This window comes from Drosophila navojoa, chromosome 5 (assembly GCF_054131105.1).
Source record: "Drosophila navojoa isolate 15081-1374.11 chromosome 5, UAZ_NAV_1.0, whole genome shotgun sequence".
Classification (NCBI taxonomy): domain Eukaryota; kingdom Metazoa; phylum Arthropoda; class Insecta; order Diptera; family Drosophilidae; genus Drosophila; species Drosophila navojoa.
Window position 1 is genome coordinate 13479743 of NC_142893.1, and position 27939 is coordinate 13507681.

General features: G+C 42.0%; 6 protein-coding genes across 8 annotated transcripts; 4 read left to right on the top strand and 2 right to left on the bottom strand.

Annotated features, from left to right (window-relative positions):
* The first annotated feature begins 14 nt into the window (after positions 1-14).
* LOC108655101 (spondin-1) lies at positions 15-3596 on the top strand. 2 transcript variants are annotated; one of them, XM_018106809.3, is made up of 6 exons: positions 15-266; positions 885-1279; positions 1455-1667; positions 1721-1975; positions 2041-2212; positions 2269-3596. In XM_018106809.3, the coding sequence occupies exons 1-6, from the start codon at positions 98-100 to the stop codon at positions 3525-3527; spliced, it is 2463 nt and encodes an 820-aa protein (XP_017962298.1). In that variant the 5' UTR covers positions 15-97; the 3' UTR covers positions 3528-3596. The 2 variants fall into 2 exon arrangements, with proteins under 2 accessions (XP_017962298.1, XP_017962299.1); XM_018106810.3 differs by having other exon boundaries at positions 143-274.
* Positions 3597-3872: 276 nt separating this feature from the next.
* Positions 3873-5904, top strand: mIF3 (mitochondrial translation initiation factor 3). Its single transcript, XM_018106811.3, has 2 exons — positions 3873-4280; positions 4338-5904. The coding sequence occupies exons 1-2, from the start codon at positions 3952-3954 to the stop codon at positions 4723-4725; spliced, it is 717 nt and encodes a 238-aa protein (XP_017962300.1). The 5' UTR covers positions 3873-3951; the 3' UTR covers positions 4726-5904.
* A 241-nt stretch (positions 5905-6145) lies between these two features.
* LOC108654315 (protein HID1) lies at positions 6146-9093 on the bottom strand. Its single transcript, XM_018105524.3, has 2 exons — positions 7515-9093; positions 6146-7458 (listed from the first exon to the last, which is right to left on the bottom strand). The coding sequence occupies exons 1-2, from the start codon at positions 8812-8814 to the stop codon at positions 6173-6175; spliced, it is 2586 nt and encodes an 861-aa protein (XP_017961013.1). The 5' UTR covers positions 8815-9093; the 3' UTR covers positions 6146-6172.
* Positions 9094-9292: 199 nt separating this feature from the next.
* Positions 9293-11197, top strand: LOC108654317 (transmembrane protein 39A-B). Its single transcript, XM_018105527.3, has 4 exons — positions 9293-9669; positions 9728-9954; positions 10009-10573; positions 10636-11197. The coding sequence occupies exons 1-4, from the start codon at positions 9412-9414 to the stop codon at positions 10861-10863; spliced, it is 1278 nt and encodes a 425-aa protein (XP_017961016.1). The 5' UTR covers positions 9293-9411; the 3' UTR covers positions 10864-11197.
* CysRS-m (cysteine--tRNA ligase-like protein, mitochondrial) lies at positions 11093-13096 on the bottom strand. Its single transcript, XM_018105525.3, has 2 exons — positions 12939-13096; positions 11093-12875 (listed from the first exon to the last, which is right to left on the bottom strand). Exons 1-2 carry the CDS (start codon positions 12947-12949, stop codon positions 11204-11206), a joined length of 1683 nt encoding a protein of 560 aa, XP_017961014.1. The 5' UTR covers positions 12950-13096; the 3' UTR covers positions 11093-11203.
* A 1842-nt stretch (positions 13097-14938) lies between these two features.
* Positions 14939-27889, top strand: stum (mechanosensory transduction mediator stumble). 2 transcript variants are annotated; one of them, XM_089262370.1, is made up of 10 exons: positions 14939-15513; positions 18851-19701; positions 19757-20218; positions 20283-22873; positions 22945-23479; positions 26050-26691; positions 26905-27010; positions 27133-27259; positions 27322-27516; positions 27580-27889. In XM_089262370.1, exons 2-10 carry the CDS (start codon positions 18974-18976, stop codon positions 27690-27692), a joined length of 5499 nt encoding a protein of 1832 aa, XP_089118496.1. In that variant the 5' UTR covers positions 14939-15513; positions 18851-18973; the 3' UTR covers positions 27693-27889. The 2 variants fall into 2 exon arrangements, with proteins under 2 accessions (XP_089118496.1, XP_089118497.1); XM_089262371.1 differs by lacking the exon at positions 14939-15513 and adding an exon at positions 18111-18317.
* The last annotated feature ends 50 nt before the right edge of the window (positions 27890-27939 follow it).

Here is a 27939-nt window from a genome sequence, read left to right on the forward strand (position 1 = left end):
AGAACCGAAAAAAAATGTTTAACGCTCAGTTTCAAACAGTAGCTCAAGACGACAAGTCAGACATTTGAGAATTTTATTCGAGAACTTAATAGAAAGAATGTGGTATTTATTGGTGGTGTACGTGCTATTGCCGTACTCTAGCTGGGCATTGATCTGTACACGTCATCCGGCCAATACGCATACGCCCAAGTCTCCGGTAGATGAGAACTATGTGATAAGCATAACGGGCAATCCGGAAACCTATATACTCGGACAGGAGTACAACGGTGAGCGCGTGAGTTCATTGACCTTGCGCTTGAACTTCAAAAGTTTCTGTTTCCGATTGGCCGCGAATCATTTAAGTGCGTAAAAAAAAAAAACAAAAACAAAAGTGCTTAAGAGTAATCGATGGGATGATACCCTGTACTCAGCTTTCTTTGCTACACTCATATTTACTTAGTGACTTGCAATTTCTAATCAGTATGTGTCTAGGAAATACACTTCCACAAGTTCATCATACCCTTTACATTGATTTATTTTTACTCAATGTCTGAGTGGACGGAGCAAAGTTAAGAGTAATCTATTTGCTGATACTCTGTGGACAATTTTTACTCGTATATATTAAGTGATTCACAACTTCTAATCGCGATTTTCCGCATTTACACTATACTCCTGCCCATCTCTGTGTACAGGGTATATATAAAAAATGAAAACAAAAACAAACGTTTCGCAATACTTGCGCTTTGTAAACAAAATAGAGGCATTCGCTTCATTCTTATCAGGATATTGCGAATTTGAAAGGTCTCACGATTTTCAAGGTCGGCTTCCCCGATAGCTGCCGTCTATATACAACAGTTGATTTCTTATTTCATTGGCGTTTTTTCTTTTTCTTTTGTTTTCGACAGTTTCGCTGAATGCATTCAATGGACATCGCTTTATTAGCTATATACTGGCGCTGGAGAATGAAAACGGCGACTTCAGCTATGTAAACGATCTGGGTCGCTTCGAGCTCAGCAATTTGATTGAGTCACGTTTCAATCCCAACTGCATTAACATGGTGGAGAACACAAACACCAATCCCAAGACCCATATACATTTGACGTGGATAGCTCCCAGTGAGCCGGGCAACGGTTGCATATTGATACGTGCAACAGTGTTGCAGCATCGCGACGTCTGGCACATGGACGATGGCGGATTGACGCGTCGCATATGCGAGCAGGTTGTCGATGATGTCGAAAGTCAACCTACAGGCATTGCCCTAAACCATCCGTGCTGTGCCTGCGACGAGGCGAGATATGAGGTGAGTAAATCGATTGAGCGAACCAAGTGCTTCTGTCAATAGACTAGAAAATATCTTGGTAGTTACTATGGCAAATGTAGATACCTAAAGTGTGGCAGTAATTCGGCAAGATATTATATGACTTAGTTACTTTTCATTTATAGCTTGCCTAAAATCAAAGAACTTCCCTTTCTAGCTAACATTCGAAGGCGTCTGGTCACGTAATTTACATCCAAGGTATTTTCCAGCTCGTGGTTGGGAGACACGCTTCTGTGAGCTGGTAGGCGCCGCACATAGCTCTGACTATCGCTTTTGGGAGTCCGGTGAATTAGCGAGCGAAGGGATGAAGCAATATGCCGAACACTGCACTTCCCGCCTGCTTGAGCGTGAGTTTAGCATCAACTTTCGGGTAAGTCTGACGCATTCCTGAAAATTATTCAATTAATCAAGTCTGATTTGCAGGATCAAAAGATACGCACCATTATAAAGGCACGTGGACCCGCCTTTCCTAATCTAAATAGCAAAACAATGGCATCGGTACGTGTCGATCCAGTGCATCATATGATATCATTTGCCTCCAAAATTGAGCCCTCACCAGATTGGATCGTGGGCGTAAGTGGGCTGGAATTGTGCCTACGCAACTGCACGTGGATGGAGTCAAAGGTGATCAACCTATATCCCTGGGATATAGGCACAGACGCGGGACCCACTTATACGGTAAGCAAAAGAAGGTGTGGCACATAAATACGAATTGGTTTTAATCCCACATCTTCCTCGTCCAGTCACCCGATCAGCCACAGGTGCCGCCAGATGTTATTAGGCGCATACGTTCCGACTTTCCCAATGATCCGCGGTCACCGTTCTACGATGAGTCGGGTGCGCCAATGAAGCCTATGGCCATTCTAACAGTGAAACGGCAGCGCATCTACGAGCGACGCTGTGCGGATGAAGATTGTAAGCAATTTTAGAATTTAAGCATACAAAAATTACAAGAATTTACATTACTTTAGCTAACAATGATCCGGATGTGCCCCGTGAATGTCTAACGCATCCGTGGTCCAGTTGGAGCGATTGTTCATCGAAATGTGGCGAGGGCATGCAGTACAGAAGACGCGTCTACAAGCAACCAGAGCTGGCCAGGATTTACAATTGCAACGTACCGCAGTATGAGGAGCGAGCCTGTGACGGCCAGGTTTGCGGCCTAAGCGGCAACCCAATGCGGCCTATTGATGATCACGATGAATTCAACATGGGTCTCGAGTATCAGCAGCAGGGAAATGCATATCAGAGACGCGCTGAATGCCAACTGTCCGGATGGAGTGGCTGGAGTCCATGCAGCGTCACCTGCGGAGAGGGCTATCAGTTGCGGCAACGACAATACCTGAATCCCAGCGCCGAGCTTAAGTGCCAGAGCGTGCGCCGGCTAGAGCTGCAGGAGACGCGGCCATGTGCGGGCAGAGCCTGTCTGGGTAACTTAAATGGAGGCGACATTGAAGCGCCGTATGACGAGCGAATGCCACAGCCAGAGCATGAACAGGAGCAGGAGAATGAACAAGAGCCAGAGCTCTTTGGCAACAATAATTTTAATAGGGATTACGATGCAGAACAAACGGATGAAACTCGTAGACTTGGCGGCTTTGATATAGGCAACTTGAAGGGCAGCGAAGGAAGATTGAGTTATGGGCAAACGCCACGACTGGAGGATTTGGAGCGCTCATCTTGGAACCGTAGACGACCCAGCGACAAATACAGAGAGAATGAACAGCGAACCCGTTATGGCAACAGAGATATGACTGACACTCTAGTACCTGCAGAGCAAGAGGAAGATGATCAGCAGCAGCGCAAATCCTGGAACAGAATGAACAACAACAACTACAACAGAAATTTGAACCGAGAAAATGTTGAAGACGAGGAAAACATGGATACGAACTTGGCAAAGCGCTGCTTTCAAATGCTGCGAACCAATCAGCCACGCTGCAGAAATCAAACAATTGTCGGTCATTTTTGGTTCTACAATTTCTGTGTGGACGAGTGCATGTTATTTGCGGCGGATCCCTGCGATCGAAATGTGAATAAGTTCAGCAGATGGGAGAAGTGTGAAGAGTGCCGTCGTTCCGAATTCCAGCAGCTGCAAGAGCAGCGCTCCATCTCACATGAATGCGAGCTGATTTTAGCCTCGCAGCGGGCGCAGCAAAGAAATCGCGAAGAGCAGCGCAACAGCTACTCTAACGGCAGAAGGCGAACTAATGCCAATCGGCAATGGGGTTAAGTGTGAGATTGTAGTCTAAGATAATTTTAATTAGTGGCAAACGTGAACCTCTGAACTTTTTTTCTTTAGTTTAATAAATATCAATTCGGAAACATATGTACATAGTTCCTAATTAATTTGCACTACAGTTATAATTGAAATGAAAAGTCATCGCGCCAAATTCGATAACAATAAAAATGTACTCGATACTTACGCATATGTAGAAATTAAAATATTTATAAATTATTCTAGCTTGTATATTTAAATATTTATTTGCAGACAAATAATTAAATTGTTAATAGTGACACATAAAAAGAAGTATATTTCATTTTTACTGATGAGACGCAATCATGATTATCTTTGGCATATTATGGCAACTCTGTCAGTATTGGACAGCAAAATTTCGGAAACAGAATTTAACTAGTAGAAAAAAATATTTTAAAAAATGCAGCAAAATCGGTTAAATGTTATACGTAGTCTTTTGGCACTTCGTTCACTGACACTCCAGATACCAAAATATTCAAGCACAATTGATGTTTCTCCCAGACCACAGCAATTAATATTTCATCGGTATCTTACACAAGCAAAAACAACAAAAACAAAAACTGATGAACAAAAAGCAAATAAATTAAAGCAAAAGATAACGCTTATTGGTCAGAATGAATCCATCAACATTACCACTCTCGAGGAGGCCCAAAAGTTGGCCAAACGTCGAGATTTACATTTGCTACGTTTGCAACAGCCGGACGCAAAAACCGGTCGCGTGGTGTTCAAGTAGGTGCAGTCGAGGTGGTCTATATTCTATTCTAAATACTCCTTTTCTCTATGTAGATTAGTTACAGCTGCTGAAATGTTGGCTGATGAGACACAGGAAAAAGGCACTACCAAATCTACGGATAAGCAGGGCCACAAAAAATCGGAAAAGTCCTTAACCATTGGCGCTCGAATGACTGACCATGATTTGTCTTCCAGGCTGAAGAACATAATCAAATGGCTGAATAAACGACACGAGGTGCGCATTCTCATCCAGGGAAATGTGAGTGGCGCCGATGAAGGCAATGTGGATCGCATTGTCAAGGCCATTGAGACGACCATCAAGGAGCCGCAAGTCATTGGCAAGATTGTGCAAAAGCGCCAAAAGGAAAATTACGTCAAGTTCAACATAATCCCAGTTGCACCTGCAGCGCAACCAGATGAAGCTGCAGTAAAGCAATTGTGACAACCAATGGGCCTATTTACGCCCATCCCAACAGGTCCAACAGAAAAGCTCCTAATTGATTTGTCTCCAATATTCGGTAATCTAGATACAGTCCAGGCAAAGCAAAACTATTCCACTTTCCGGAGCCAGGAACAAAACGAACCAGATGGCAATAAATCGGTTGTAGCTGGCGTTGTCTCAATCGTATTCATGTTCGTGTTAAAATACGTCATTTGGATACGCGCATTATCGAGCAACGATCAGTTTAATGATGAGAGTATGAGCAGTATGGAAAGTAGGAGCAGAGATATGGATTAGATTAATTCCTTAAAGCAAGTCTGATTCTGTAATTTGTTAATAACTGCGGCACATCATATTGCTTTTTATAATTTCTTATGCCATTTATTTAAGCAAATACATATATTTATATCCATCAATATTTCTGTTGGCATACTCTATATACATATATTCGATTTGATATGTTATCTATAAACAAGGTGTTAGTGGGAAGTATAGATGGGTTCCTCTATAGATTTGTTCCTATGATAGGGAAGGCTTAATAGATGTCTTCATCTGTATGTTACAAAGTTTTGCCAAAAATAAAACGCATTTTATACATTTCATTAAATATGTTATATTTACTTTATTTATAAGCACTTAATAATATCGTGCTATATACATGTAATATTTGATTTTATTTTAAGTTGCGTTCTATTTATTTTCGAGGCTATATTTGTGTACTTGATTATGAAACATAATTAAATTTGAAATTTGAATAACATATCCAATAAACTACTCAAGTATAATTTTGTATGAATATATATATGTGTATATAAATGGAATTTTGATTAATGGGGACATTGCACATAAATAAGCTAATTATAATATAACAACAAAATATGTAAAGCTTTGCTGTTTTTTTTTGGTAATCAAAAATAAGTTATTTTGTGGATTTATCAAGTGGAATAGTAATTGGTATTTTATTTTAAGAAATACAGTGTTTTTAAAAAGTGAATGAAAGGCAGAGGTAAATCTGCGGTTTGAACAAATTCTAAATGGACATCACGCAATATAATCAGGTATTGAGACTATATAACATAAATAGATACTAAGACAAAACAAATAAATTACTTAGACAAAAGTTTACAAATACGGCACAAGGAACTTTTGCTATTTAAAAATAAAAACTTTAAATAAAGATTTGTGAACAAAAGCTATTTGAAGAGCAGTTTAAAAAATTGAAGTGATAAAACCGATAAATCGACTTTAAGTTATATTCTTTTAAAACATTGACATTTCGTAATTTGCAGATCTTTGTTTTTGTTTTTGGAATGAGTTACAAACTAAATAAATTAACTACAGTAAATGCAAAAGCGTGTTGTTTTTTGGATAAGCTGCGTTCTTGTTGCTGTTTTTTGTTTTTTCATTGTTGATGTTGGTTGTTCCACTTACTATTACATTAAGAACTTTAGACGCGCTGTATTTCAAAGAGCTTGACCTCCGTATCATACCAAATAGCCGGCTCTACATTTCGCAAATAGATAACGCCCCATATGTAGGTACGAAACCAGGCCGTAGTTCCAGAGTTCGCTTGATATTTGCGTATTAAAATGGGATGCGGCACAGGAAGTAGACCCACCAATGTGCCATGCTGCAAGAACTTCAGTATTTCCGATTCGTCAGTGAGACCCTTGTCAATGCAAATCTTTTCCACCTGCGGCACGAGCACCTGCAGCAGACGCATTATCGTTTGCAACGGCAACTTCGAGCGCCAAGAGACAATCCATTCTGGTGTGGGCGTCCAGCGATCGTTGTCACCCGGCACCATGCGTATGCTGGCTCGATGTGCAACCGATAGACGCGTTTGATCCAGCGTAGGCGTGGATTTCGCGGGCGACAGATCGTTAGCTTTATCATTGGGATGTGGATGCTCGCGTTCTGTCATTTGACCAATGTTTGGAGTGTCCAGCAGCGATGTTTTCAGTGTGCCCGGCTCGGCAGGCTGCGCTACCGGTGCTGCGGTGTCCAGCTGTGTATCGCCCAGCTGTGAACGCTCATGCGATTCCGTTTCCGATTCGAGATCCTCTTCGGCAGTACCAGAAGCAGCAGCAGCCGCAGCTGCAGCTGCAGCAGCAGTCTTCTTGTTCACTACAACATCTTCAACATCGTCGTCCTCCTCTTCATCCTCCTCGTCAATATAATCGTCATCCGGTGCCTGCGCCGATGGCAGTTCCTGGCTAGTCGTAGTTGTGGCCGGCTTCCTCTGTGGCACGCGTGGCAAATTAAATTTGCCACCCGCTTTTCGCCCGCTCAGACACTTGGCTATGCCCGCCATATCTGTCGGCAAATTGGCCATGGCATGAAAGACATGGCGTTTGCGTATGATCGTATAAACTAGATTCGAATTTCCATCAAATTGGTACTGTATAATGTTGTTGAAGATCTCCAGCAAAAAGAAGACCAAGTGGTGATTGCTTGGCGCCGAGAGCAGAAACCAAGGCGTACTAAAAGCTTCCAGCAAATGCAACAGCTTTACGCTGGCCACCATCGACAGCGTTTTTAGATATGGCGAAACGTTCACCAATATTGTCAACAAGCAATCAAACAGTGGCTGCAAACGCTGATGTCCTGTGGCTATAATCTTGTGAAACACTGTGATAAGCAGATCAGCATGGGTGCCAGTGAAGACCGGTATGTCCATAGGCACCGTGGCCGAGTAGGCCTTGTTCAAGCGCACGCCAAAATTACGCTCACCTAATAAATATTACATATATTAATCAATAAAATCTAGATATGCATTTAAGTCTTACCCGATAGCAGCAGCAGTATGAAGACGCCAATGTGCATGAGACCAACGCGCGACTGATCCGCACGCGAATAATTCAAATGATATAGTATTGGTATGAGTATATCGAGAACATCCGAGCTCTTTAGCACAAAGTACAAGAACTTTTTGTTATAGTCACAGATCTTCCAGAAGAGAATAAGCAGCTCCTGGTGACAATGCAGGCGTTTCGTTGAATTTGGTAAATAGTTTTGGACGAGCGGATTGTTCAGTAGCCGCGTTATGCCACGCAGCACAAAATGGAAATCCTCATCACGATGTACGCGTGATAAATAATTGATGAACAGATTATCGCCACAGCCGCCCTCGTCGTAGGGCGTGACCAGCACGCCTCCAGCATGAGCCAGTTGATGTTGCTGCTGTTGTTGTTGTTGCAACTGTTGGTGCTGCACGACCATGTCATGATCGAGCGTAACTATAAGCAGTTGCAAACAGGCCTCTACCAACGGCTCGGTCGTGTCCGCGAATATCAAATGATTGTAGGGTACACCAAAGCCAACCGGATCATAGGAGCAAACAGTGTTTAAGAAAGAGGTGAACAGAGGCAACGCATGTCTGTTGTCTGCGGAGGTGAAGTAGGCAATCCACTTGTTGGGCTCCTCTGATTGCTGAGGTGTGCGATACATGGGCTCCGAGAAACAGGTGAGCAGCAACTTTAATAGCTCCGTCCGCCTGCGTTCCATGTGCGCATTGCGTGGCGGAGATTGAGCAAATCCTACACCCGCTTCCCAGATGTATTCGCAGCTGTCAATATTGGCCAACTCCTCGGCCTTCTCTGGGCCTGCGCGCCTCGTTGCCGTCACAGTGAAATCTGGACAGAATAATAAATCACATATGGCATTGATAAGGGATTGAGCCAGGGGCACAGTTTGACCATGATTCGCCTGCTCTTGAGCGGGCAGATTGCTCCAAAAGAAATCACGCCACTTATCATCTTCGAAGATGTAAGGCAATATCCGTATGAGCAACCTTACGCAGTTTAGCACACATTGCTGCTCCGCCTGAGTGCGACAGCTGCTGTCGACAGCCTGTGCCAACTTTTCTACAGCCTTGTAGCAGAGTGTAGCCAAATTCGCAGGATTATCGTTTCTAATTTGACGTATTTCACTTGCTGTCACCAGTGCAAAGACATCCTCCAGAGTTGTTTGATGCGCCTGCCAGAATTGATCCCAGAACTGGTCATCGTTGTTGTCAATCTTTTGATTCTTCTGCGTCAGCTGAACAATTGCTTTGCGAAAGTTTAGCTTCGAGTCGGTGTTTCCCATATTGTGTGGTTGTTAGTGTCTAAATACGCCTATGTTGCAGCTACTCTGTTTGCTATTGCCTCAAACAAAGTGAATAAAATTGCAGTGTTGGAGTTTTACATAAATTTTGCTTCGTCTTCAATGAGAATTTTAAGAAATTCGCCTACGCACGACTAAGAAAATAGAGTAGCAAATGTGTTGTTGTTGTTGGTTGCCAGCAGAGGTGTCATAGTGTATCGATTAGTTATCGAACTCCAACAAGTCTGGCAGCACTTGCTTCGTAATCGTTGACACATCCAAATAATTCTAGTTAGCTCGTAACGGACAAAGTTTATTGTAGATCAATTTTAATTTAATTACCTAAGTGTTAGTAGTTATTTATCTTCACCTCGTTAAGCAATAATAGAAGCACAGAAGCCATTTAACATTGCCAATAAGGAACTAGCGGCACAATAGCGAACAATCGTATATGGCAATCGTCAAGATGAGTAAAATGGCAAAAAACAGCTGGTAACAAAAGTATCGATATTTTCCGCAATATTTATTGTTTTTCGTGCAAGCTAGTCCGGCAAATTGTTTAAATGTCGTTCAAATTGGTTTAAGTAATTCTTAAATAGAATGGGTTATGATGAACGCAGCGATGGCAGTAGCTCTAGCGATGCACAAGATTGTTTTCAGCGCAACATGTCAACGAAAATGGGTACACAACAGGTCACAATGCCTAAGCATATTCCCTTTCCGGAGCACGCAACCACATCAGAATGGCTGAGTGAGCTTATAATGTGCGCCTTTACCATGGGTGCAGCTATTGTACAATTCATAAACATATACCGCACCAACTGGTGGTTGCCGCAATTCCAAGCCCGTCACATGGTGGTAAGTAATAATTGGATGGCAATATGAATCTGACTTAATACTTATATTTTATTTGCAGAACATTGAACTAATTGATCCGTATTTACGTTACCTTATTCTCATATTGAATACGAGACGATTTCTGTATTGCATGCTTTTGGCCAAATGGAAGAATAATGAGTGTCGCATAGTTCGCATGAGCATTAAATATGGCTTCGGTGGACTCGTTCAGCTAGGTCTGTGCTATTGCGCTTTCAGGCTCTATCAGACACACACCTACATGTTGCTCTTCTATCTAAGTTATCCGTAAGTAATTAAGTAATTTATCCTTCTTCTACTACATATTTGCTATTCTTTTAGTGTTATGGTATATCTCATCATTTTTGGCTTTCAATTGGAACCGTTTCTACGCACTCGTTTCGAAGTACCTGGCGTTTATATCAACGATCTGCCTGTGCATAGCTGCACGACGAATGCTGCTCAAATACGCGACGAAATTGAAACGCTTCGCCACGACTTCAACAGACGCTTTAAGCAGTTGATCTTCACATGCATGCTGAATGCCTATCTAGTGCTGATACCCTGTCTTTTATCACTGAGTGTGCAGTATAATGTCATGCGAGCGGCACAGCATTGCATCATCGTTTGTCTGGGCGCCTTTAGCTTGTCAGCTGTCTTTCAATATCCAGCCAAGTACAGCGATACGTTACATCGAGCCACTTTGCATTTGGGCAGCTGGCAGCGCATGGATCGCGATCCACAGGCAGCGCCGCCGCAACTCATTGTGGCAGCGAACGCACAGAACTGGTCAAAGTATACTGTCTACGGCCATGGTACAGTAGTAAAGCACAATGGAGCGCTCTATCGGAGTCACGGCCTGGTCACTGTTGCCACGCCCGGCAATGCCAGTCATCTCCGATTCTATGTAAATAGGACTTTTATATCTATTCGCCAGACACTTTTATATAGCTTTTCCTCTATTCGCAGAAACTGTTCCACAACCCCACTGTCATTTACTCCACATTAGCAACTCTGCAGGCAGCAGTACTTCTAGTGGAGATTGCATCACTGAGCGCTGCCAGCATTGAATGGCACTTTGTGCTGTCCATAAGCTTTGTAGCATTTACTAGCATGGTCGCCTTCTTTAAGCTGGTACGAGATTATTTGATTACCAAACATTTGTATAAAGCAGAGTGTTCCACCATTTACAATTAAGTTAGCTAAGAGCAGATGCATAGCTATATGAATAGGATATAATTCGATTTGATATATGGACGGCTTAAATTGACTAATTCAAGATCAATATATAGATCTTGTATCCTAAGCCAATAATAAATGTAAAATAATAGATAATATAAACTAACGTTCAATAAATTAAACAGACAAACAATTCTATCTATAAAAACTTGTATACTTTTATGTAACAGGCAGAAAGAAACATGAATTTCGGTTAACCAAATTTTTTTTCAGTTATATATCAATTAAAATTCAGAGTACACCCTAAGGAAATATTTAAAATTTTCCAGCGATCAATTACAAAATTTAACAAGCGAATTTAGACTCTTCTAGTAGCGGTCTTGTGTTCTCTGTAAACCCAGGAGCTGCCCTGTTTGTGATCGCGCACGTTGATGCCATGTTCTTGAAGAACATTTCGCAGCCTATCACAGAGTTCAAGTAGTTCCAATTTCTTAACATTCGTCGATTCAGCTGCCTGCTCTCGCAGTTGACTTCGAATGGCTAGCAGATCAGCAACTAGCAAATTAACATCCACTTGAGCAGAGCTATTTGCTTGTTGCTGTTGACACAATATATTCGATGAGTCGGCTAGCGAGCTGATGCCGAGGTTAAGCATGGATGAGCCTATAAAATTGCCTGCTGCCAGCAGCAAATCAAGACAGTGGGCGGGCTCCTGCTGTGCATCTGCTGATTGGTGATTGATGCACCGGCTGATGCTGCTCATCTGGTCCATTAAGACACTAATAGCACGTGCTGTATCAAAGTCATCACGCAGACTATTATCAAACTCCAATATCGTATGATCTAGTTGCGACTGCAGTGCACCCCTGTCCAGGAGTTTAGGCGCCTTTTGGAATTGCATATACGCGTTCAGATCAGCATGGAAATTCCTGAATTTCTTTAATGTTTGACGTGCAGTCAACATTAATTGATCGCTGTAAGGCATGGCATTATTGTAATTGGAGAGGAGACAGGCCATACGAAACTCATCCGCTGTGTAGCTCTTCAGCATTTCATCTACGGTTATTGTATTTCCCAATGACTTGGACATCTTTTGCTGATCACCCACCAAATGGAGTTGGCCAGTGTGCAGCCAATAGTTGACCCATTGATTTTTTTTGTAGTGTGCACAGCATTGAGCTTCCTCATTTTCATGATGGGGAAAACGCAAATCGAGGCCTCCCGCATGGAAATCCAATTCATCACCGAAAAACATGCCAGCTATTGCGCTGCATTCTATATGCCATCCTGGACGCCCTTCACCACCCCATTTGGAGCTCCAGCTAGGTTCGTGCGACGTTTTTTTTGCCTTCCAAAGAGCAAAATCTGCAGCAGTTCGTTTCCCTTGCTCGTTCTCTTGGAGGGCCCGTTCGTCTTTGCTGATATTTTGCAATTTTCCGTAGTTCTGACATTTACTTACATCGAAATAAACAGATTTATCCTCGGCTACGTATGCCTGCTGATTTTCAATCAGTTGTTCTATAAATCGCTGGATCACAGGTATATTGGCCGATACATGCGCTCGCATATTGGGTGGCCTTACATTCAATCTCAACATATTCTCCTTGAATTCCGCATCGTAAGTCCGGGCCAGCTCCTGCCAATTACGTCCCTGTTCCTTGCTTCGTGTGATAATCTTGTCATCCACATCGGTGATATTCATGGCTGTTATTAAATTATATTTAAAGTAATCTCGCAGTATGCGTTGTATTATGTCCACCTTTACGTAGGTACTCGCATGCCCCACATGTGTTTTATCATACACTGTTGGCCCACATGTGTACCAGGTAACCATATGTGGATTACGCAGCACCAACGGCACTTTGCCACGCACTCTGTGATTGTAGATGTTGATGCCGGTGTACTCGCCGCATGGTCTTTGCCAGCTGTTGGCAAATTTTTGTGTCGGCTTGGAAGAGCTGTTGCTGTTCATAGAACGACGAAATTGTTGCGAATTGACGGCTCTTTTGCATTCTTCTAAACGATAGCTACTACAAAGGGAATGTCAAAGGAAATGTCAAGTATAACAGAATTAAATGCTCGTCTGTACTTACAGTTTTAACATATTTTATTATATTATTAATTTATAACTTTGTCTAAAGTTTTTGTTTTGATTTTCAGCAACAGCTGATTCAGGACTGATGCTATCGATATAGGTGAATATTTTGTAGTCCAAGGTATCGATATCTGTCCGTTTGTAACCGCGAGTCGTCCCTGGCTTTCAAAAATTATTCTGGTAAATATTTAATACAGCTATGAAGGAATGTATTAATAGGCCTAATTCCTATTACTTGAATGGGCAATAGTAGGCAAATAAAATATTGATAATTGTTGCTTACAAGGAGATTAACTAACTGAAAAGCCTAGTTAGCGAGCCGTAAATGTTGTATCTCCATACGAAGTCCTCAATATCCAGTCAAGACTACACAGTTTTCGGGATTTGATACCATTCAGTTAAATATTGAAATAATATAATTTGTGCCCCATTAATAACTAAAACTGTTTATATCAGCAATTTTGTATATGTATCTTTTTTTGTATTAGAGTGTGTATTTAAATTTCAGGTGAAATGTTTTAATTAAAATTTAAATATGTTTAAAATGTAAACCTGTTGTTTTTTACACATATTTAGGAAAGCTTCCTTAGTTCCAACTTTTTTTGATGTACTAAATCAATATACTTAAGTAAAGTGTGAAAATCATGCGCAACCGACTGCATAATACTCGCTTAAAGCCCAAAATGATGTTTTCTGATTTGACACCTTAATAATGTTAATATGCCTAGGCGTAAAAGCACTCAACCATGATCCATGAAGAGTCACTCAACAGCATTAACTGAAATGAAAAGAATTTCGAATGAAATATATTTTGTAGTTTTGCTTACATTCAGACAGATGGACAAACATGGCAGAAAACCAACCAACTCTCTTTTCATTTTGAGAATGAGCGTGAAAAGGCATTGTTTAGTAAGTGGCAGAAATCATACGCACCATGGTCAGACCGTTTGCCAAAAACTTTATTCAATGCGTAAGCAAAAAACACGAGCATTGAGGTCAAGGATATTCATGCCACAAGCAGGTGAGAAATCGGAAAAGAAAAGTAGCGTAGTATTTTTGGTAACTAAATTAAATGTGACTTAGGCATTCGCTGTGACCCAGCTGGCTGGCTGGCTGGTTGACTGGCTGAAAAGGAGGTTAAGTTAAATTGCGGACAAATTAAAAGGGAGTTAGATTGGCGGCCTGGAATTCCCCTTTTGAATATTACGTATACATAACTATATTCGTATATGGAACACGCTTGTGCCGGTAATTGGATATTTCACAGATTTGGGCTTGGTCTATTGTTCACTTCTCGGCAATTGATATTAATTTATTGGCTGTGCTTTTTAAATCGGCATCGCGTGAAAACATTTGTGCGCCCAGAAATTAGCATGAATAAGCTATATTGCTTGTTGCTGTTGCTGTTGATGTTGCAGTTGCAGTTGCTGTTGTTATTGCTTTTCCAGTTGCTTTGCTGTTGCTGCTTCTTGTGTTGGACTGCACCCTGTGCAAGGTGCAGCCCCGAATAATACAAATTAGATTGAAAGCCTGGTCAGGCTAAGCTGGGCCATGCCAAAATATGATTCTGGGTTTGGTATCCTGCTGATTAAGGTCAGCAAAGCGATTACATTGACTCAACCAAGGAAACCCAGCCCAACAAAACCTTTCAGCCCCTAATGAGTGACCAACAATTACAACAACTATTTGGGAATTGCAATGGCCAAGCATAATTTATAGGACAAACATCTGAGAAATATATTCAGAAGTACACCTAAATTCCAGTAGGATTCCAACAGGCCTCTAAAATAATGTATATATAATTTGATGAAATTTCTAAAAAGAAAAACAAGTAAATTATCCTTTTCTTTTCATTTTTAATAAACGATTTTAATAAACAACTTTAAAAGTAAATATAAAATTTAAAAACGTATTTTATTTGTTTGAGAAATAAAACATAAATTGAATTTGATTAATTTGGTTATGTTTTTCTGATTATTACTATTCGGTAAATTATGTTTTACTTTCTAAAGATTCCAGCTAGCTTAGCTTGAGAAATTTAGCGACCTTGGCCAAAGCCCAGAAGAACTCTCTACGCTTAAGCCTCTGCACACTGCCGGCTTTCTCTAAAGAGGCACGCAGTTGCAATTGAAAAGCCGAAAAAAAAGGAAAATCAAAACAACAACAAAAAACTAAATTCAAATCTATAGCCATAGAATGTCAGTCTAACAACAACAAACACAACAAACAGTGGCAAGTTTTCATGTCCAAGGCGTATTTATGTCAACCGGAAGTAGGTTTACTGACCCACGTATACGTTTCAATACGACGGATAGCCGAGGACTTCGTCCGTTAAAGCACACTTCGGCTGCCCAATAGAGGCGACTACTGCTGGACATATCTGAAACTGGCTGCCTTACCTTAGCTTAGCCGCTTGTCCAGGTGGCATACGAAGACGACGAAGAACGACAACGACAACTCGTACTATAAGAAGGCATTTTCTTTCAACGTTTTAGTTTTTCAACGAACGGCAAGTGCATCGGATCGATGCGAAAAGCGCGTTGTGCTGACTCCTTAATTCGATTTAAATAATTGTATGTACACACACACACACACACAAACATATTTAAGTGTTGCTTACAGAGTGTGGCACTTAAATGAAGTCAAACACAACTCGTTTTAAGTGTATACAATTTAGAGTGCAGCTCAGCTAATAAAAGCCTGCAGGAATATCAAATGTTTAATCAATGCCGGAGATAATAACACTACGAGTTAATTAAAAATGTGAAAAGAAAGGGTATCTAATTTCAAATTAAATTAATAGAGCATATTTGAAGCTGTTTATATTTGGATATGAAATAAAGGATGCATTTATGTATATTTAATATATATTTGCAAACTAAAAATTAAAACCAAATACAAGTATATTTGGCTTTAAATGACTAAAAAAATAATCTGAACGTAAGACATTTAACAAATTTTTCTTTAAGTTAAAGCAAATCTGTTGCGCTTAAATAAGCGAGTAAATACTCTATATAAAAACTGAAGCAAAAATTAAAAACTCTTTCAAATTAATTTCAATAAAATAATCTTATATATTAACAATAAACTCAACAAAGCAGCCGACTGCATAATACTTGTTCGTATCTAAAACAAAATTCAATGCGTGAACAGGCATAAGAAAATGAATAAAAAACTTGTTTTTTTTTTTATATCGCAAAACTTAAAACCGTAAATATGAATCGATTTTTATAAAGCAAAATTTAAATTCTACCTTTTTTGTTTTAATTAAAGCTAACGCAATTGGAAAATTAAAAAATATTTTGAATTTAAAATTAACAATTTGAACATTTAATAAAATAATTAAAAATAAAAACGTAAATTTTCAAACCTGTAGCAATTTGGTTGCTCAAAACAATCTGTTGAAATCTATTGAATGGGGAAACCCAAAAAGAAAATTCTTAAAGTGAAAGAAAATTGCAAAGTGTTAAGCTGAATGGAAATTTGCCATCACGACACTAACCAAGGATTTTTCCTTTTCTTTTTTTTTTTCGTTCGCTTGCGGTGTGCTCTGTGTATCAGTATGTGAGTGTCTGCGTATGTGTGGCACATTAATAGACGTTGCTGTTGTTGCTGGCTTTAGGCAGACTGTGTTGTGTTGCAACTAGACGGACGCCAAGGAGCGTGGCAAGTCGCGGTGGTCATTCAAGTGCTGCCTGGTTGTTGACTTGTGTAAAATTGTTGCTATTTTGACCCCCTTAAACCCAAAGCCAAGGAGAAGGCAAAAGGCAAACGAAGCCTAGAGCCGCGAGTGTAACACACACACACACATAGCAATGCGTGTATGTGTGTGAATTGAAAATAGATTTCACGTCACTTTTTAAGCCAAAAGTTTGGTTTGGCTTTACGCACAGCCTTTTCAATATAGGTTAATCAAATTGTTTTGAGGCTTATAACGCATGCGAAAATTGTGGCACACACATACATATGCATAGATTTTCATATATGTATATACTCACACACGCTTACAATGTATATCGCGTGTCATACCAACAGGTGCCACGCGGCAAAAGAACAAACACAGACACAAGCGCAGTGACTCTCACACACACAAAAAGAAGCATCGCTTGCAGGCAATGGCGCCGGCCGTCTCTTCGTTTGCGGCGAATTGGCAAGGGCGAATTCACGTTCGCTACTTGACGTGGGAATATTTGCCAACTTTTAAGTGTCTTTCAAAGCAATTACAACTTTGGCTTTGATTTCGCCTTGACTGTTGACAGCCGCGAATTTCAAAACTTTATGGTTAAGTGAATTTATTGTATTGGTAGCAAAACATGAATTTATATTGAATTCCATCTTTAAAAATATCTCAACATCATCTAAAAGATAAATCATAATTTATGGTTATCTCAGATGAAAATCACTTTCACTAAGTACTTGCGTATAAGTAAACAGTTAAAGTCACTGCAAATTTTTGCTGTGAATATAATATGGTGCCGCTTTAAAGTGCAACATGAAGCAGCAATTTGCCACATGCAACGTGAGGCATAGCCACAATCTAGACACGCACAAGTTATGCTCTCGTTAGCGAACATCAATCGTAGGCGATTCAAATGGGCAAACTGGCTGAGCTAACATTAGCCAAATACCCTGTAAACATGCAATATTTGTAATAAATCAATGCTTCCAGGTTAGCCTACTTAGTTACTTCATACCCTGTAAGTTAGCAAATGCCTTCTAAATGATATATACGTACATCAGAGACTCGTATTTATTACAGGGTATAAGCTGTCTCTCCTTTTCAAGTCATTTATACCCACTACTTCTTAAGTACAAGGTATACGAACTCAGTCTACCGTTAACTGTGTCTCTTAGATATAATCAGCTGTTTTGAACAACACCTAATGGTCATGCACACCCAATGCACTTATACTACAGAGTATAAACAATCGCTGAACTGTTAACTGTGGATGCATTGAGCTGTCTGTTGCTTTATCAGCTCGAGCAGCAAAGCTGAATGGCAATGGCAGTGAAATACTAGATATTAGAAATGCCCGTAGATGTATGTATGCAATATATTATATAGTAGTAAAAAATAATTACTATTTTCGCAACTTCTCTCATACATCGCACATCGCACATCGTATATCGGCTTTTCCGTTGCAAATTTGCCCGGGTTTGGGTCTTTCTTTATTCAGTCGGCCTATGGAGCTTCGCGTGTTTGGTGCACTGACATTGCATTGCCCATTGCCATAGAAGGTCTTACTGACAGTCGTCTATGGGCATAAAATTGGATACGTACGGAGTAAGTGTGGCGATATAATTTTAGTTGCTTCGTGTCACTTACTTTACCTGTGCAGCCGAAGGACTTGAGTATTTTAGTCAACCCTTAATCGAAGTAATTATAAATAACTTTTTGTTTATATATAAAATTGGTCTATATAGATAAATAATAGCTTTGTGCCAAGTAACAATATTATACAAGTGTTTATAAATTGTTAGAATAATAATCTAAATTATATTTAAAAACAATATTTTAATTATTATAAGAAAATATAAAATATTTGCTTCATACAGGATTCGAACCTGAATCTGCCATTTATCAAATGCACAATTTAACAGCTCTGCTATTTCCTCGTAAAGAGAGAGAGCGAGTGAGAGAAGTAAAAATATAAGGAAGTTAAATTTCCCCCTTCTTTAAGAGAGGCAGAAAGAAAGAGACTGCAATATAAAAAGCATTTGAGCGAATAAAAACAAGGTTAGGAGGGAAATAAAAAGTCCCAGGATCATTTTTGTTTACAAATGTAAATGGTATTATTAATGTAGCAAAACTGATAATACATATAAAAATAATAGCTAAAAATTAGTTAAAAATAATTAAAATGAAATTATATAATTGACAATATATAATGTACTTTCTTTCTCTTACAGAATTAAGAACTATGGCACATCTTCCAGGCAGCTCACATTGAAATAATACAGAGTTCATCCTGTGCCACCTAACTGTTTACCTTCAAGGAGTTCTTGCCGAGAGAACAGCACCAATGATTAATCATGCAGCAAACATTATCATATTCATCATCACCTTCACCAACACTCATCTCGGCAATAGCTCAGCCAGTCATCAGATCGCCCACGTCGGACACAGACACAGCTACAACTACAGCCACCGCTCCAGCTTCAGCTACCGTCACGACCATAGCAACGCCTGCTATAATCTCTGTCGACTATAGCTACGATCCGAATAGCATAATGTCCCCATCGGCTCGTAGCTCAGCCAAGCGGGATCGGCGGGGGTCAGAGATTGCCTCGGAGACGCTCTATATGGAAAAGAGTTCAGCGAATATTCAGCCCTATAGCAGTTTGTTTGGCGATCCAGTGCCCCCACCGCAGCCGGAAGATTACTTTGGCACTGCAGCCTTTGAGACGATACGGGCTGGATCTATAGAAATACCCAGCTCCGAGGAGGATACACTTGTGGCTGCCGTTGCCCTCAACACGCTCATGGGTCAGGAGAATCGACGAAGACTCTTCTCGAAAGTGCCCTATAGCACCCTCAGAGCTCAGTCTCAACCCATACCACGACTGCAACCGCCTGACATACAAATACTGCCCAATTCGAGCGGAGGCTCCAGCTCCGAGCAGCTCGATTCACCGAATTTCATGCTTCTCACACCGCAGGACATAGTCAATAAGCCAGATGTATACGAATGTGAGTACGAACAGGCCACACAGGCTACGGAGCGCACTTTCGAGGAGCAGGAAGCACAGACTGGAAATAGGTGAGTGAAGGAAGCAGTCGTAGAGAGATTGATAATTGATTCAGAACTTTTGCAGGTCAATATCGGACCTGGATTGGTATCGCCCAACGCCACAGCATTTCGCAGAGTTCAGCCGGATACCCAAGCTGCGACCCAGTTCGAAGATGGTGATGTCCATGAAGCACGAGGAGATGCCGCTATCTCCGCTAGCCACCATGCTGCAAGATTCAAACGGTTCGAGCAGCAGTGGGGAAGAGCAACTGCTGCAAATGCCAGTCAGAAGCGCAACACCCACAATGGACAGAAATCTCATACTCTCGCCAAAGCAATATCTGCAGCAGCAGCAAAGGGAACTACTGCTCAGTGAGCGGCAGCTGCTTGAGAGCATGCGGACTTATGGCTTGGAGAAGCCACAAACGCCCAGCCTGCAGCAAAGCCAGCTACCAGAGTCCAGCACTGAAATGGAGGAGCAGATGCAATCGCAGATTTTGTCGCCCGTCGTCATGAAGGAGTCTATTGCAACGGGCGGTGAATATCGGTAAGTTGTAAGACTAATTAATAAATTCTGCTCTTATCCAAACTCTCATTCTCTTGTTCTTCAGTGTGGGCGACACACGGCTGCACAAGAAGTCTGCCTTCACCATACTCTCGGTGCGCTCACCCAAATCGTCGCTGGGTCACAGTCCAAGTGCCACGCCTGTGACTCAACGGCCAACAGAGATCAGCAGACATCCCTCGCTACAGTCAACCACTACCTCGTCGAATGCAGCTCAGCCACAGCCGCAGCTGAGGCCGCGTCGCAAGTCGCTGACGGCCTCCCGCTTGCCGCAATTGCCAGCCAGCAGTCAGCCGCTTAATGATGACTCCCCGCGGCCCTCTGTCCAATTCAATATGAGCGGACGTTACAGTCCAAGCAAACTGGCCATGCCCACAAAGGGCATATTGCAGCAGAGGGACTCGTTGACCTCGTCGGTGGATACGTATACGCCGCGTGCCCAGAGACGCGATTCCATGGGTATGAGCTCATCTCCATTTGGTCAGCGCATCAAAAGTCTGGAATCGCTGCCCCTCATTTCGCAGCCCTATCGCAGCGCCATACCTCGATTGCACAGCTCCTCCATGGAGCTGGACAAGGAGACTAGCCGTTTCCGTAGATCCTCAATGGAAATGGATAAGGAGACATCAGTAATACCACCGGGCACATTGCCGCGTCCTTTAAAGCCAAACCCGAATCCTACGCGTAAGCAGCGTGGATTGCTTGGAGTGATCAACAAGTCCATAGATGACGACTCCCCTAGCCAACAAGCTCGATCGAATTGGCTGAGTTTGGATGATCTAACAATGGGCACACAGCTGCCCAAGTCCACGTTCGATCCAATGCGCATCCAGGCAAGGAGGCGCTCTAGCTCTACTTCACCCGAGCGCCGCAGTTCCACGCAAACTGCTTCAGATCGCCGCAGCTCAAATCTGAGCAGCATCACCACCTCCGATTTTAGTTTCCGCCGACCCTCGACACTCTCAACACTGCCAACAACAACTAAAGCAGGAATGCAACGCCGCAAATCAGTTTATCAGCCCGCTAGCAAGCTGAAGAGTCCTCGACGACAGCTCTTTCCGAGCAAGGACTCGAAGCGCGCCAAGATAGTCAAGCCAAGCACTCTGTCACCCATCATAGGCACGCCGAACAAGGATAGCGGCAAGGATAGTCCACTGCATGGCGATGCCTACGAGGACGCCCACAGAGATACGCCATCCGACTTATCGATGCGTCGCGATTCTATATCACGCATACCTGTACGCAGTCGCCAGGATTCGTATCCGAATAGTCGTTCCAACTCGCCACTCAAGGATTTTGCCAATTTGTCCAGCCTGTCCGGTAGGAATTCACGAGCTAGCAACAGTCGTTCGCCATCGCAAAACACGATTCGCAGTAGCTTTGACAACCAAGCTCAGCTGGACAGCAGATTGACGCCCACGCGCTTTAGCAGCAGTCGCCCCGTCTCTAGAGGCCCACCCTCTAGACCAGGCTCCCGCATGGCCCAAGCGAAGGATGGCTCACAAGCCAACTCCAGGGCCAATTCGCGAGCCGACTCCCGAGCCAACTCTCGAGCAGATTCGCGGGCCAACTCGCGCGCTGATTCACTGGCCAACTCTCGAGCTAACTCACGTTTGAGCGTGCGTTCATCCATACGCTCCACGAGCATTTCACCATCGACAGCATCGCGCAATGGTCGTCAAACTAAAATTTCACCCAATCGCAGAAAATCTGTTTCCACAAGTCCTAAAGGTCTGCCGCCGAAGGGCATGCTTGGACGTCGAATGTCACTGAGTCCTGCCGTCAAGCAGGGTAAGTCGACGCCAAAGCTCGAGCGTAAGGACAGTCCCCTCAGCAGTAAACGTAGAAGTTCTCGCTCTCTTATACCAACAAGTGTGCGTAGATCTGTGTCCAAATCCAGTTCGCCAGCCAAGAAAACGACGGACAAGCCCTCTGATAAGTCTGCAACGCCCAAGAGCAAAAGGCCTACACAAGCCTTGTCTAAGCCCAGCCCCAAGGAGAAATCCAATAAAGCGGAAAGTGCCAAAAAGAAGAACACAGCAATAATCAAACCTGAGTTCAATCTCAAGCGAAACGGAAGTAAGATTCTCGCTAAAGCCACGCCTAAAAGCAGCCAAGCAAGTAAGCCAAATAAAACTCCAGCAAAGCAGCAAAAACAGGAGGCTGGACAAAAAAATGGTAAAACAGATAAGCCAGCTGGCAAAGCTAATGGAGCTAGTGGTATACCCAAGCCCCAAGCTCGTGAAGCAGCTCAGCAAAAAAACAATAACAAGCCAAACGGAAGTCCAGCCACAAAAACCAAGCAGAGGGAATCGCCAGAGAAATTGGAGACAACTGCTGCTGCTGGTGCTCCTGCTGCTGCTACTGCTGCCTCTGCGCCTAAAGAGACTATGGAGGATAGTATAAATCCCTTGGCCATCCATGTGGGCAACGCAGTGAATGTAGCTGCAGAAGCTTTGCCCGCAGTTCGCAACGAGGTGAATGCCAAAGCAGGAGCTGTTAAGCGACAAACTTCCAACATGTCCAACTTGGTGCGCATGAGCTCACGTCTCAGTTTGGTAAGCAACAAGAAGCGAACCGACTCCGCACAGAATCGCAAAGTGACAACGGTTCCAGAGCTGTCTCAAGAAGGTGAAGGTAAGTGAAAAATCCTCCCTCTTCTCTATGTTCCCATACTGATTGAAGTCTCTCTTCATGTACAATCACAGCATCCAACAGGCAGCCTACACCACAATCTGGCGATAGCTTAGACCCCGCTGCAACAAGTTCTGATGCTATGGACGGCACCACCGAGGCACAGAAAACGGTTAATGAACATTTAATTGACCAGAAAACCCATGAAAATGAATCAGGACTTGCCCCAATTACTACTGCCTCGCCCACACCCAGTGGCGTCACAATGCTGGCCAAGGCCCATGATAGCGCTCCCCGGCTGGACACAGCCGATGGTAGCAATGCCCAGCGCAGCTCCCCCGCCGAGTTACAAAAATCCCCCCTACCACCCACACAACCCATTGAGGCATCGATATCGGTGCTGAATGCCCTCGAATCAGATGCAGCGAGCGCTCAGCTTAGTGCTGTACCTGAAGCCGAGAACGAAAGAGCCAATCCGCAAGAGGATCACACTAAGAACTTGGAGCATCCAACAACGACAGCTGGACTCGCTGACGATTTTCCAGTAGATGACAAACGACTCTCGCCCGATGGCCAGGGCTCGACTGTGGGCAGCGGAGGACTTGCCAAGTAAGTAAAGGCCTATGATAGAGGAGTTGTAGAAAAAGCAAATGATTGATTATTATTAATCAGCTAGGGTAATCTTTGCATTCTGATCAAAAGTACATATACTCTAGTGTGGGGTCTATCTAAACAGCCTATTGGGACTGTCTGCTAAACAACTTTCCCATGCATAAAAACAAAACAAAAATCTCAGCCAATTTGCCACAACTTTTTGTTGTCGTTTTTTGCAAGTCTACTAACTTTTTGCGTCGTTCCTAAACTCTCCAAGTAAAAACAATTGCCAGGCATATACCCCTTGGCCAGTAAATTTACATAGCCGGAAACTGCACGAACAAGAAACGTACGGGCAAAACTTTAGACCGCCAAACCACGTAGCACACACACACGCACACCTGCATACATACCTATATAAATGTGTATATATGTATGTATATAGGAATAAATATATATATACATATATATTTATATAGTTGTAGTAGTGTAGTGGGCTTTGGGCCACCAGGCCACTCATAAATGCGTCAATAAATTTACGAGCTACTTGGGTTTGAGGGGAGGAACAAACTTTAGGGCGACCATACGGAACGCCTTTAAGGATATCCGTTCGCTTGCCTTGTCGTCCTCAGGCGCCGACGTCCTTCGAAGTGTGCATACATACAGACATGTCTACGAATGTATGTGTGTATGTGTGTGCGTGTGTGTGTGTGTGTATTGCAGGTCGACCAGTCGAGAGGTGTGCACATACATAACAATCTGCCTAGCTAGTTAGTTTTCGTGGCATGTCCAAAGTTTCATGCCGCAATAACAAATCAGTTTCAGCCGGACAATCGCGCCAACCACAACTAGGATTCAAATTCGAATTGAACAATATAGAGTGAAACAATATTGATGAAAAATACTTAGATTTTAGCGAGTGATACCTGTGATAACTGTGCTACCTAAGCATGTTGACCAAGAAGAAAAAGAACTCGGTTGTCTTTCACATTGATCTGCCGCAGAATTCGTTAATCGAACCGGATAAATATTTATTTAGGTAAACAAAAACGATATTTATTATGTATTCCATATTTAATTTACTATAAAATAAGCAAGTTTAGAAGCTTTTATCAAAATGTTATCTAAAGCGCAATTTCATATAAAAAAGTTTATACTTTGTTTACATATAAATGTTTTCTGCAATGCGGATATAGATTAGATTACTTCATATATAATTCGACTGAAAGACATATTAACTTGGCTTCTATTTTATCAAAAAAAGAAAATCGTAAAAATAAGAAATTGAGTTCGGTTTTCCCACATGATTTGTATACATTTCTAAAAAACCTCTTAGACAAAATTTTACTAGCTTTAGAAATAGTTTGTTGATAGATCGAAAGATTAGGTAGACTTAAAACTCCTTAATATAAGGTATATTTCTTTTCTATATACACGATACCCCATGATAATTAAGAAATAGTCATTGAGCAATGCGGAAATAGTTGCAAGCTCCGAAAACTCCGAAAGCTAAAGTTTTGTTTATTCTCCACAATATATATTATATATGTGCAGTCCAATGTTAATTGAGTAGTTAATGCGACGAAAGTACGAAGAACATGTAGTTTCTTTCGACTGGCGTCAAGCTCTCGACCTCCAAAAGAAGTTTGGTCGTTGGCTCGTGCGGTTGTTGAAATCATATTTATTAGCGTGTGGGTTATTTTACTTTTTCTTACCTTTCGGCACGTGGTCGAGTGGAAAATTGTGTAAGTGAGGGCTAATTTATGTTTAGTTAAAGTACCCATTACAGTCGACGATAGTCGAACAGCTAACCTTGAACTTAAAGTGGGTTTAATAACCCTCCAGGCAAATGCGTGTGCGTAGCACAAACCAAATTCAGTCTGTGAATGAACTACATATATGTACATATACATATATATTTGTAAAATATATATAATATATATAATATATTTAATGTACTTTCAACTTTTGACCTATGGCAAAATATGTGCATGCTTATGCAAATGCTCTCGTGCAATTCATCTTTATCGCATCGAATGCAAAAGTCATTAAATATGCTAATGAAAATGTGTGGCAACAATGCAACACGAAATCGATTTGCATAATAAATGTGAACCATGCAAATTGAGTGCAAATTATTACCATGATATCACAAAAAGGACAAGGTCTCACTCGGCCTGCGGTTATTACCCACTGTTTCCGATAGACAGCTATTATGGCAATTATGTCTCGGAATCAAGGCTATAAATGAAGGCTGATTCCGTTAGACAGCTATTATAGGTATTGTAAAAGTCAAGGAGTAGATAGAAAATTTATAATTGGTTTTTTCAGTTCCCTCAAATTTCCGATATTCATAAAAAGCGTATAGACACAAAGGCAAAGGCGAATGAAATCTGATTGAAATAGATCAATATTATAATTAGTTTTTAGCCTTTACTAGCTTAACAGCCAATTTCCGGTAGACAAGGCTGCAAATCGATTCGTATTGGCAGTGATTTATAATCGAGGCTCTAATTAGAATAACTAACCCCAAAGCCTTTACAATTCTCCGATTATACAATGATTCCTTCACTTTCCTCTTTCAGAACTGGCAGTCAGGAGTTCCTAAAGGATGATGTAGGCAAGGCGGGCTGCTGTCGATGCTGCACCACGCTTTGCATGCGCTTTCGCCGCTCTCGCTGCATGCGCTGCTGCGGATTGCGCAAGGACCGCCTGCAAGATGCCGCCGATGAGCAGCAGCCCGTGCTCGCGAGCAGTCGGAGCAGCGCCTCGACAACAACGCAGCTGGAGATAGTTGATGAGGCGAAGAAGAAGTCTCGTTGTTGGCCCACATCCAATTGCTGCAAGAGCTGTCGCAAAAAGCCAAAGTCCACTGAGATCGCAGAGGAGAAACAGACCAAAATGAGCGTGGAGCCAATGCACCAATCCACATCAAGCCATCAACCAAAGCACCAGAGTAATTGTGGCATGTGTTTGCGAAAGGTTTTCTGCTGTCGATCCGTGAATAAAGTCGATCCCATAACGGGCGACGAGACGGAGCTGAGCAAGTGCTGCTTCTGTATACCCTGTAGGCGCAAAAATGCCACTGTTGCTGCGGCCACCGAGCCTAAGGTTGCTTGGCGAGATCAGGATCCAGAGCTGGGCATAGCTCCCACAGATGCCGCCGTACTAGAAGGCTCTTCAATGGCGCCATCGGCAGTGACAGCAACAGAAGACATGACCAAAATGTAAGTTGAGCAGCTAAATACTTTAGGGATGGGAACTTCTGTTTGAAATTTTAAAATCTCAATTTGAATTTGTTCAAATCGATAGTTTGTAATTGACGATTCTCACTGGACAGCAATTCCATTGCTGGCTGGCCGATGATCGTTAACAAACATCGGTTGATAATCGATTGCACAATATCGTTTAACTGAATAAGTTCGTTTTTGAACTTCCAGGAGTTGCTGCAAACGTTTTTGGCTGATGATGTTTTGCTGTCGCAAGAAACCACGGCAAGCAGCCGATGCGCGCCGCCAAAGTATTGTAGCACCGCCAACAAGTGAGGTAAGTCCTCATTGATTAATTGAATCAACCTAAGAAAATAAAAATATATAATATTTTGAATAAGGTCTCATACAAAATTCATCTAGTTTTTATATTAAATATAGATTTATTTTCATTCTTAGGAAACACGTCGCAAACTCCATAATGACCTGGTGGAGTATACTTCTAAGATGAAGGCCGCCATACCCGTGCTGCCGCTATACCTCGCCTGGTTTTGTGCTTTCTGTAACGTTATCTTCCCTGGCTTAGGTGGGTATACACGACTACTGATCATAACCAGAAAATTATTTGATATGCAAAATTTCCCATAGGCACTCTGCTCTCTGGTCTATTCTGCCTTTGCGTTGGCATTCCACGTTTCTCGCAATTCGACAGTGCGCGCGCACGCATTGGATCTTTTATCATTAATATTATTGTGGCTGTATCTCAGTTTTTCTGTGTGCTCTTCTGCTTTGTGGGCTGGGGATGGTCCATTTGGTGGGGCACCATCATGTTAAAGTGTGCAAGTAAGTTAGATTAAACCAAAACCATTTATTGATAAACATATGTCTACATATTGTATTTTTCAGAGAAACTGAGCAAGATCAAAAAGGTGGAACGCTTAGAATTGGAGGAGGAACAGCGTCAGGCCGATATAGCGGCCGCTGCGGTGCGAGCCGATGCAGAGGCGGCAAAGACATAAACGTCTCTAAATATACAATGGAAAAGAAAGCTTCCACATACTACATACCCATACACTTCCAATCAAACTTCCAATACAAAGTGAGATGGCAGTGGGTAATCTAATTGGAAAAAACATACCAATCGATAAATATACTTTAAGATGGCAACGTATACTCCAATTGGATTAAAACAAAATCGTTTTTTAACTTCCAAGACAAAATAAGTGAAACTTCCATTTTAAAATGGCGTAAATCCGAAGAAGAAAA

Coding starts and splice junctions, on each gene's coding strand:
- LOC108654315 (XM_018105524.3), bottom strand. CDS start 8,814: ATGGGAAACACCGACTCGAAGCTAAACTTTCGCAAAGCAATTGTTCAG. Junction 7,459..7,514: donor CATACTGCTGCTGCTATCGG/GTAAGACTTAAA, acceptor AATATTTATTAG/GTGAGCGTAATTTTGGCGTG.
- mIF3 (XM_018106811.3), top strand. CDS start 3,952: ATGCAGCAAAATCGGTTAAATGTTATACGTAGTCTTTTGGCACTTCGT. Junction 4,281..4,337: donor ACCGGTCGCGTGGTGTTCAA/GTAGGTGCAGTC, acceptor TTCTCTATGTAG/ATTAGTTACAGCTGCTGAAA.
- LOC108654317 (XM_018105527.3), top strand. CDS start 9,412: ATGGGTTATGATGAACGCAGCGATGGCAGTAGCTCTAGCGATGCACAA. Junction 9,670..9,727: donor TCCAAGCCCGTCACATGGTG/GTAAGTAATAAT, acceptor TTTTATTTGCAG/AACATTGAACTAATTGATCC. Junction 10,574..10,635: donor CCAGTCATCTCCGATTCTAT/GTAAATAGGACT, acceptor CTCTATTCGCAG/AAACTGTTCCACAACCCCAC.
- stum (XM_089262370.1), top strand. CDS start 18,974: ATGCAGCAAACATTATCATATTCATCATCACCTTCACCAACACTCATC. Junction 23,480..26,049: donor GGCAGCGGAGGACTTGCCAA/GTAAGTAAAGGC, acceptor TTCCTCTTTCAG/AACTGGCAGTCAGGAGTTCC. Junction 27,517..27,579: donor CATCATGTTAAAGTGTGCAA/GTAAGTTAGATT, acceptor TGTATTTTTCAG/AGAAACTGAGCAAGATCAAA.
- LOC108655101 (XM_018106809.3), top strand. CDS start 98: ATGTGGTATTTATTGGTGGTGTACGTGCTATTGCCGTACTCTAGCTGG. Junction 1,280..1,454: donor GCGACGAGGCGAGATATGAG/GTGAGTAAATCG, acceptor TTCCCTTTCTAG/CTAACATTCGAAGGCGTCTG. Junction 2,213..2,268: donor ACGCTGTGCGGATGAAGATT/GTAAGCAATTTT, acceptor ACATTACTTTAG/CTAACAATGATCCGGATGTG.